The sequence below is a fragment of the Eurypyga helias genome, unplaced genomic scaffold (assembly GCF_000690775.1).
Source record: "Eurypyga helias isolate BGI_N326 unplaced genomic scaffold, ASM69077v1 scaffold31807, whole genome shotgun sequence".
Taxonomy (NCBI): domain Eukaryota; kingdom Metazoa; phylum Chordata; class Aves; order Eurypygiformes; family Eurypygidae; genus Eurypyga; species Eurypyga helias.
This window is the reverse complement of record NW_010260297.1, coordinates 2964-13430: the sequence shown is the minus strand read 5'-3', so window position 1 is coordinate 13430 and position 10467 is coordinate 2964. Positions and strand designations below refer to the sequence as shown.

At 59.8% G+C, this 10467-nt stretch overlaps 1 protein-coding gene across 1 annotated transcript; it reads right to left on the bottom strand.

The window, feature by feature from the left end:
- Positions 1-499: 499 nt before the first annotated feature.
- On the bottom strand, positions 500-3935 carry LOC104512138 (rho-related GTP-binding protein RhoN-like; the record flags this gene model as incomplete). Its single annotated transcript, XM_010155003.1, has 2 exons — positions 500-634; positions 3778-3935. Coding segments are annotated over 2 exons (293 nt in total), but the record flags the coding sequence as incomplete, so codon positions are not given.
- Positions 3936-10467: the final 6532 nt, after the last annotated feature.

Genomic DNA, 10467 nt, shown 5'->3' with positions numbered 1-10467 from the left:
CCCACCCAGGACGGTCACCCGGGACCTGCTCTGCACAGCACGGAGCCAGGCACAGAGCGCAGCCACCACCGCACGGTACCGCAGAGCCTGGGTCTCCAGGCCAGGCTGCAGACAGTGCTGGGTCCAGCGGTGGCCACAGCAGCCCCTTAGACCCCCCCAGATGTGGCTCACCCCCCCCAGCAGTGTTGCCTCAACACAGAGCCCGAACAGGAGAGTCTCTCAGAGCAGAAAGAGCTGCGCTGAACGAGGAGATGCTGAAGCACACACTCCCCTTCAGCCCGTCCAACTCGTCAAATGTGGCATCACCACCACCTCCAAGGAAGACCTTCCGGCTGGGGCCGTTCAGCGGAGCTGGGGGGGCTGTAGGCGTGAGCAGCCCACGAGCCAAGGTCAGACCAAGAGGTGGCACAGGCGTCACCTGCTGCTGAGCCTCCTGGTACCACGGGGTCCTGCAGAGGAGTCCCCACGTCCCCCCCCGCGGGACGGCTGCTGGACAGACCTGCTCGTGCGTCACCGGGATGAGGCGCTGCTTGGAGAGCTCCCGCAGCGTGTTCAGGTCCGTGCGCATGTCCAGCTTGCAGCCCACCAGCACGATCTTTGCGTTGGGGCAGAACTCCTGCGTCTCCCCCTGCCACTGCGGAGACAAGAGGGAGAAGGTGCTCGGGGGCTGCTGGTGTACGAGACCCCCAAAGCCCAGCGGCACCTCCACGCCAAGTTTGTTTCGGCAGCAGGAAGCCTGTGAAAGGGCCAGGGTTGGAACAACAAAGGGAATTGCAGGGCTCGTCGCTCCCAGCCCCCTTCCAAGCAGGCCAAGAGCCCCCAGCCTTGGGGGGAAGGACAGGCCAGGACACAGGTCATCAGTTCCCATCCAGCCGAACGCCTCCATGGATAAATACTGACCACACTGCCTGGTGCACGGATCTGGACTCCAAAAGCCAACCTCGCTGGACCTTTTGAGCCTCAGCCAGCGGGGAACCCTTAGCTCAGCACACTCGTTGCTTGTTTATTATTGAGAGCCGCGTGTTAAAGACATGAAGACATTTGGAGTGAAGCTACAGCCAGGGAAATAAGGAATTGAAGCAATGGAAGGAGAATGCCAGGGCAAACACTCACTGCCTTTGCGCTAAGGGTCCCTCCCAGAACTCCAAAAATGCATGTCCAATAAAACCATCAGCTGAGACCCCCCAGGGAAGGCCTGTACGGGCCCATCAGCGTGCCAGCACCCTGGTACTTACCTAGTGTTGCTGAAGCAGGAGGCAGATGACAAATGGAGATTATCCCCACTAAAGATGACACTTGGAATTAGCCATTTCCTGCTGCGCTAACTGGTGGTTAAGCATAAAGCCCAGGCAATCAGAAGGGGAGAGAACACCAAGCCCACAACCCCCTGGCCATAAATTCTTGGAAAGGAATTACCAAGAATGACCCACGTTTCATCCAACCAGCATCAGACTGACCGCAAAATACGGAAAAAATGTTGTTTTCCACCAGGCGTTCAGCTCAGTGTCCACCATGAACCCCTGACAGGGACACTTGTCCACCAGGACTCGCAGACATCCCAGGACTCACACACATCCCCAGCACACGGCAGCGTTCCGGGCTGCACAGCTTCTGGGAGATTCCCGGTGTCAGAGCCGTACAGCGCCGAGGGATAACACGTCCGCAAGAGCAGGACAACGCTGCTCTGTTGGAGCTGGTGTTCAAGCACCCTAACGTACCCGAAGGATGAAAATCCCCCAGGGAACTGCGCCACAGGCTCTGTTCTTGCCAGGAAGAGGTCATGGCTGTCTGTAACGACGTGGGTGTTCCCGGCCTGTGGAGAAAGGCGCGACCCTCCTCCCACGTGACGGACACCTTAGGGAGCCCGAGATGTGCTGTGCTGTCAGGGCTTGCCGGAACGAAGGCGTCACCCCACGGAAGCCTGCTCTGTATGCAATGAAGAGCTGTTTGTGTTCTCAGACAGCTCCTTCCCTCCCGCTGTACACACCACAGAGCCGCCCAGGCATCAGAGGGGCAGCAATAATAAAGATTTCCCCTGCTGAATTAGCATTTTCGCCTGAGGCTTGAATCGGGAGTGTTATTTTCCTTATTCACCTGGTATCAAAAGCTAAAACCCATTTCCACTTCATGGTGTCTTAGGAATTTTCCTCACCTCCACAAGCTGCCAGCCTGCACCAAAGGAAACCAGGCATCTACTCGGAGGCACTGAAGAAATCCCCTGTGATTTAGGGTTTATTTTAAGTCACCGTATCAAAAAGACATTGCCTAACAGCACTCAAAGCATCCGTGAGGCTGCACAGGGAAGACCCTTCCCTGAGAGCGCAGGCTCACACGAAGAGTGTGCAGAGAGACATAAATAAATCCCAGCCCCAGCTAATTATTGATGGGTTTGCATCTCATTAAGGTGTAAGTGATTTGCTTGCATTATTATTCTGCTGACTCCCCAGCTGAGTAGTGAATTCTTTCATCCACATGAAACGCCTCCCTCCACCCAGCACGCTCGGTACCCGGGACCAGCCTTCCAAGCCAACACTGAGCCATTGACCACGCTCTCTGAAGGGTCTTTGTCCCCTCTCCAAGACCCTTCTGAGGCACAGACCCACTTCTCAGCCCTCCCAGCAGCTGAGTAAGAGGCACTTGCTTCACCACAACATTTGGCAAAATGTGGAGAGGCCAAGAGGGCGGCCGGTACAACGTGACTTGTTCAGGCTTGGCCAGTCCAGCCCGGCAGCCTGGGGACAAGAGCTACAGCCATCGCTGTTGTGCCCCGCCTGTCGCACCCCGGTGTCCCCATGCCAGCCAGGACAGCCTCCAGCACAGGCTGCAGCCCACACCGACCTCCCTGCAGCTCTGCCGCACGGCCTGAGTGCTCACCGAGACCACAGCTCCCTGGATTCCATGGGAGGAGGCAAGGTACCAAAGGATGAGAGTGGCCAGGAGGCCGTTTGCCCTCTCCCCTGAGCAGCACCCTGAGCTGCTGGACTTCGTGCTGGCCATGCACGGGAACCTCTCCCCGGGTGCCACCTACTCCCCCAGAGCGTGGCAGGGCAGCCAGCGATGCTCCAGACCCCCAGCCCCGTGGGGGTCTCTGGAGCCGGACCTGCCAGTGGGCGATACCTGCTTTGTGGAAGGTGCTAACGCAGAGCACGGCCAGCGAGTTCTGCCGGGGCCAGCAGCGTTCAGGGCCCTTGCTACCCAGTCCCGTGGCACTGTGCCAGCTCATCTTATTCATTCACAGGCTTGAAATTCAGTGCCACAGCTCATTGTTCTTGTTGCCAGGCTTTAGGGAACTGATTGCCGTCTTTCTTACTGTGCAGATGCCGAGCTGAGGGGACAGCCACAGATCTGAGCCCTCGGCTTGCAGGGGAACGGGCACCCGGAGCCACTTCCCGACTGCTGCAAGCAGGTCACGGGGGTTACGCTACGAGCGATGCACAACACAACAAGGTCTTCACGAGAAACAGAACAAACGCCCCACGTTTCTCTGTCCCCACATCGTGTGTCTGCACGTACACGCGCTGCAAGCTTCCGCGAGCTGCACCATTCACTGGGCTCCTGTCAGATGGAGGTACCTTGCTTTCTGCGCAGACTGCGCGGGGATGCAGCAGCCAACCGTCCTGGGGGGGCTGTCCTCATCGGAGCATCCTCATCGGAGCACCCTCATCCGAGCACACGAACTCCAGCCAAGGCTGGAGCTTTCAGCCCTGCTGAGAGCCCCAGGGCGCGGGGACCCCAGAGGGCGCAGCACCACCTCACAGCCAGACGCCCGGCACTCACCTTCTTGAGGACACTGTCCAGGGTCTCCGGGCGGCTGATGTCAAAGCAGATGAGCACAGCGTCTGAGTCCGGGTAGGCCAAGGGACGGACGTTATCATAGTACGCTGAACCTGCAGAGGAGCGGGAGGAGAGGGGTGAGCAAAGCCTCAGCCCGCCAACTGCTCGGTACCGAACGGGGAGGTGTGGCCCCAACCCTCACTGCCAGGCAGAGATCCCTCACTCCAGTGAGAGCTGGAGCCATGCCCCCATGGTGCAGGGGATAGGGGATGATGCCCCAGGCTTTGCACCAGCAACCAGACACCGTTAGGGTCAGCAGAGCTTGGTTTGCAGAGGATTTGGTCCCTTTGTTTAGGCAGCGAAGTCAGAAGTTTTGGCCCTGTGCTCTTACGTTTACCCCTCTGCAGAGTGGCCATAGATGCAAGCTTTGCATCCCTCCCCAGCAAGCGCCTGGCAGGTAGGAGGCCGTGGAGCTGTGCTGCCGGGGCATGCCGGCTCACTGCGGACACGGCAGCCGGGAAGGGCTGTGGAGCAGCACACGCATCCCACTGCTTGTCCGGCAGCCGCTGCATCACTAACGGGGCAGGAGCTGCGAACGCCCAAACCTGCCGCTATTTTCCATCCTCTCTCACTATCTTTGTACCGGAGAGCTTGCTCACACAGAGTGTGAGAATTTATGACAGGCAAGAGAAGAATTGCCTTTTGCTCTGGATTTGTACTGGAGAAATTCAGACAAATTCTTTCTGGTACATAAAAGATGTGATGGGATTTGGTGAACAAGCTGTAAATTGGAGGGGATGATGCTGTATCCTGCTGGATTTCTCCATGAGCAGGCAGAGAGCCTGGCCTGAATCCTGCACAGCTCCTGCCACAGGCACTTTCGGTGCAAATCTCAGCATTAAAGGCATTGTCCCATGACGGTTTTAGTGGAAGCGCGACTGCCGATGCCTCAGTTAACAGTAACGGCGCAATCAGCTCATCGCTCCTTAGGAACGCTGTTTCGGTTTTATTTTTGGCTTTACAATGGCTTAAACTTCCTGCAGGGATGAGAAGCAGATGTTTATTTATGAAAAGGGGAAGCAGAGACACCAGAGTCCTTGTTGGATCTGCCTCCTCCCGAAGAAGGATCCCCCACCCCAGGCCGAGGAAACCGGACGCGCTTCCTGCTGTGGCCCCTCGGGATGCCGGACCCGGCACTTTCCCACCCCGGAGGGGTGAGCAGCACCCACCCGGGTGTCAGGTGGCTCCTTGATGAAGTTCAGCACCTGATGAATTATGGATGATGGGGGCTTATGTTTCCGGGAGGATGGGAATCCGCCTGGGATAAGTGCGAGAGAGAAGAATAGGCTGATTCTCCACAGGAGCCCCAACCCTGGCTCTGTCTGCCGGGGGCTCAACTGATGTGCAGCAGAGGGTGCACAGCCCCTCCAGCACTCCAACCCCCTCCCTAAGGCCCAGCCAGGAGAGCAGAGCCGGCCGTGAGCACGTTCCTCTGTCCACAGCCCACACGGACCGGCTGAGGGCTCGGGCCATCGTCTTCCCAAACCCTGCCCAGCCCTAGAGACCGGCCACCATCTCCTCTGGGCACCAGCCCACAGCAGGATGCCAGCCCAGCAGGGAGCTCAGGGCACGCTCCCACCAGCGCAGCCCCCACCGCTCTTGCACCCGTGGAGCCTGGGGCAGGCACACGGATTCAGTGCCCATTTGGATCCGGGGCATCTCCAGGCCCACCTGCCAGCCCTGCTCCGTCAGCGAGGGGAGCCGCAGCCCGGGTCTGTGTCCCTGCAAAGTCACTGGGGGAAGCAGCTGGGATCCAGCACAGAAGAAACAGACCCTGATCCCTGCGGACCCCAGCCCTCCTCCCAGAGGGAAAGTCATGTTTCCTGCATGGAAAGGAGCCAGTCCCTGTGGAGCCTGGGCCAGCCTGGGACTGCAGGCTGGTGCATGGGAAGGCACAATGAGCCGTTCCTGACCTCGCTCCAGGCTGAAGCGGCCTCAGTTCAGGGCTGGCGAGCTGGGAACCCTCGCTCCCGCAGCACAGGAAGGTGACCCAGTCCCGCTGAGGAAGGGGCCGCTTCCGAAGGCGGCGCCAAGCCCAGCAGGGCTGAGCTCCCCTTTGCCCTGAGTCTTCAGTCTCGTGCCTGGTGCAGGATTACCGGATGGGACGGGAGATCCAGCACTGATGTGCGTGCTTGGATTTGCTGGGTCCCTCACGGAGCCTTGTCCTCTCCCCCTGCGCAGGGTATCCGCCTCCAGACGGGCCCCCAGCACACGCCGCGTTCCCACGCATCCTCTCCCTGCGGCTCCTCCGCTTTACACAAACGCCGCAGCTAAACCTGCCCTCTCCCAGCCCAGGAATGCTCCTTCTGTAGGAGTGGGTTTGGCTCCGTTCAGCACAGGCATCGCCACAGCAAACTGTCTCATAGCAACCTGCTGCTGCCCTCCGCAGCCAGCCAGCTCCGCGCCGCGAGCCCGCACCGGTGCAGTGCGGCACGCTTACCCCGCAGAACCTCCCAGAACCTCCACCCTCCCCACCCTGGGGCCAGGATCGTGCTCCCACCCCACAGAAGGACCCCTGTGCTGCCAGGAGGAGCTAAGAGAAGGGACACACGAGGTCAAGAACCTCATTTTCTTAATGCAATTAAAGTTACCCCCGTATTCATTACCCTCCTGCTCAGACTCCAGTGCGGGAGCAGCCGCCGGCACCTTCACTGGTAGCTCACCCCCCGCCGCAGAAGCCTCTGCCCACCCCAGGGACTGATGGAGACGATGGTCAGTGCTGCCCAGGGCAGGAACGCTGCCGAGCTCCAAGCCCAGGTGATCTCCAGCTTGCTCTGGAGATGTCTCTACTGAACCAGGAAATTCTGTTTGGGGATTATTCGTCCAGTTTTTGCATCTATTACTTTTTCATTGAGTAGAACTGTTAAAAAAACCCCAAACCACAAAAGTCTCATTTCCCTCAACTCCAAGACTTCAGCTGTATGGAAGCTCTTGACACTTCTCAGATATTCCAGCGAGACACCCCAGAGACCCACAGTCCGACACTTCCACACGCACCCACGGCCTGTGTGTCTGCAGACCCAGCCTCCCCTTACCGCGGGAGTCGTTCCCCCTCCTGGCACCCAGGTTTGCGAGAAGCAGGACCCATGCACATCGGTTGGAGATCAAAGAGAACACTGGAGCCAGCCAAAAACCAGCTTAAGAAGAAAATCCAGGCGGTGGTCATCTGAAGTCCAGGAGCGGATACAGCCATGAGCAGCTCGCTCTTATGAGCTGGCAGCCCCTCGACACGCCTGGCACCGGGACGCAGAGGTGCTGCTCTCGGGCAAGGGGCTGAAATGTGCCGTTTCCTCTACACCAACACAGCGTTCGTCTTCATTTGTTCCTTCTTAGCTGCTCTGAGAGATAATAAGCCTCCTCACACGGGCATCCCCCTCCATCACAAACCGGGGAAGCAAACGCGCGTGCAGCGCCGTGACCTGCTCTGCAAGGGCTCCCGCAGCCCAGCTGGCTCTGGCCTGGCACAGACGGGCACTGCCAGGACCTACCCCACACAGTCTCCCGGGGGTTTGGCTCCACGCTGCTTGCAGGATCCCCGAGACCCCTCCCGCGAGGTGCCCGGCTGGAGCCACAGCACGGGGCTCTGGAGAGCATCGCTCGCTACCGCCTGGCAAGCGGCAGGCACAGCTCCCTGCCCTGGGCACTCCAGCTGCCCCTGCGCAGGCAGAAGGCCATGCGCGAGGAGCTCTGTGCCTGGATGTGCAAATGCCCTCCTCGACCCCTGTATCCTTACAGCTGATGGGCTTTAAGCCCGGGAGATTCGCCACCTCCCGGACTGCAAGAGCTGCACGTCAGGGGACAACAGGGTCAGAGACCAACTTCCTCCTGCCGGTGTGAAATCAGACCCTCTCTCCTCCCAAACACAAGAGGATGCTTTTGCGCGAAGACTGATGAGCTGCAGCAATATTCCCGAGCACCCCGCGGGTCCCTGCTCGGCCGGGGCGCGGGGGCGGGTTCAGGATGCTGACCCTGCCTGGCTGGTTATTGTCTGGAAGGGGTGGATAATGCAGATCCCACCGATACAAAAAGCACATTGACACTAAATCAGTGAGTCCAGCTCAGAGGACTGACAAGTGGCAGAGACGGGAATTAAAGCGCTGGTGACGGACTCAGACACCGTAACAACAGGCTCTGGCACTCCCACGGTCCGAAGCCCAGACCCACCAACTCCGGGGTCACAATTACGGAAGAAGCAGCACTTAGTGACATTAAAGTGAGCGGCACTGAGAGCGAAGCAGACCTGGGAAACAGCCAAACAGAGCAGGTTCCACCCCGCAGCGAAGACCTGGCTGTCCGCGTGCGAGATGCCAGGCTGACGGACACGCACTGCTCCCCTGCCAGTGCCAGGGTGCCGGTGCCGCTCGGCACCCCCTGGCTCTGCCCCAGCGAGGGGCCGTCTCCGTCACAGCCCGAAGGCAGAGCTTCTACCAGCGCATCCCTGCGTCTTCCCACAGCCCCCTGATGTGGCTCTGCCACAGAGGAGATCCCGCTGGCCTTCCAGGGAAGGCCCCAGTGAAGGCCACAACCCGCTCTTCAGAAGCTGGGGTATGACAGAGCCTGGGGGGGCCCAACTCGAGGGGGCAGCAAGGTCAGAGCCGTCTGGCAACAGCACAAAGCGCCGCCTGCCAAAGCGGGCAAAGCACGGGTGGACGGGCATCCCAGCAGAGCCGCAGGAGACAGCGAGCAGCAGAGGGGACTGCCAGCACTGCTGCCACTGCCCCTGGTCCAGCCCTCCGAGGGACGCGGAACGGCACAGCCACCGGCCCCGGGACTTCCACGAGCTTCTCTTGTGGCTGGGCCGTGCCATTTCTCTTGCTTGTGCAACATCACCACAAACCCCCGAAGCGTAGGGAAGGAGGAAACTGGTCCCTGACATGGAGCAATCGTTGGGAAGCGCATGACAGAAACAACAGCTAATCAGGTTGGACAATTAACCGCTGCTCCCAATTCTTACGATGCACGTACAAAAATGAGTACATTACTGGAGAGCGCAGCTGGCACACCTGGGGAGGGACACGATCAGCACGAAGGGAATGGCAGTTGCACGGGCTGAGGTGGCGTTTCTGGGCCCCTCTCCAGCTCCTATTACTGAAAACCTGTCGCTCCGGAGGAGGCTGTTCTGCTGGATTTACCTGCGGGAGAATCCCAGCTCAGGCAGGCACAGGGTGCTTCTGTCTTACTCGCATCCCGTGCCCCGATTCCCAGGTTTGGAGGAGCTCGCTCCGACGCAAACCTCACCGGCTGCTGGGAGGCAGCTCTGGCAGCTCCTTGCAGACGTCCCTGCTGGCATCACCGAGTGTCGGGGTGGGAGGGCTGGGGCTGCAGAGCCTTCTCACAGCCGTGCTGGAAATCATGCCTGCGGCAGCTGACAAGGGAGACAAATGGGAGGCAGAAGTCCTTTCCTGGCACTCCTGCCGTGTCACAAGGGCGGTTGGCATTGCCACAACCTGCCTGTCATCCCCTCTATGGCGCACAACGAGGACTAGGAGTGGCAGCAGATTCCCAGAGCATGCTCCGGCTTTGGGGAACACGTCCAAGGGCTGAACGAACGCAATTACCTTTACGCAACACTGCACATTTCAGGTTTGCGGTGCAGAAGCAGCAGACCCCTCCCTGCCCGCTCAGATGCCAGATAAAGCTGCTCCCCACGGGGAAGGCTGGGCCTGAACCCTCGTGAAGTTTAACTGAGATCTTATCCTCAGAATGTGGAGCAAAAGGAAAGGTGCATCCACATCCTCACCACCCCCATCAGCCGTCCCGAAGCACCCCAGCGCCGTTCGGAGGGGCGCAGGGAGCATCTCTGGCACCCCACTGGGCGAGGGCTGTTGGAAAGGCGAAGCCCCCACAGGCAGAGGACAGGGGAGCCTGCCCTGCTCCAGGGGGGTCTCTTTACACGACCACCTCATCAGGAGCTCCCGCTTGCCCCGAACGTGCAGTAAATCGGCACTGACATGGCATCGGGAGGGGCCGCGGGTGCCACCAGGCAGCCAGCCTGACAGAACAAACCGGGGAGCTGAGCAGTGCTGTCCGTGCCCGCAGTTACCATCGGATCACCTCTGTCCGATGGGAAAGGGGTCTGCTGGGAACCACCCCCCCACCCCCTGAAAGCTCTTCCTTGCCCACGAGGTCCCACAGCCAGCAGGGTCGGCCGGGTGTCGCCAATGGCACTGCTCAGCCCCCCCGCGACTCCCAGGACACCCCGCAGGCTGTGCCTCCCGCATCCGTAGGGGAGAAAAGAGGGATGCTGGCCTTGCTGCAGGGAGGTGCGGGAGAAGCAACCCCCCTCCCTGCAGCACACAGCATCCCAGCACCCCCACAGCAGCCCAGTGAGAACCATCCTGACGGGGACCATCCCATCCTGTCCTCGCAGGTCCCCCCAGCCCCGCGCCAGCGTGAGCGTTTCTGCTGCGGCTCTTCAACCTCCTGCCCGGCTGGGCACTGACCTGCCCAATACGTGACCCGGCTGCACATATTTTTAGGCTTAAGGATGTATTTGTCTGTAGCAGAACACAAGCATGTTGGTCCCAGGCTCCCAGCCCCCACAGGGAGCATGGGAGGAGCTATTTTTGCATGGGAAGGGCAGCTCCACATTTTTTTCTCTGCCTCAGACTGCAAGTGGCATTGAACTCTTCC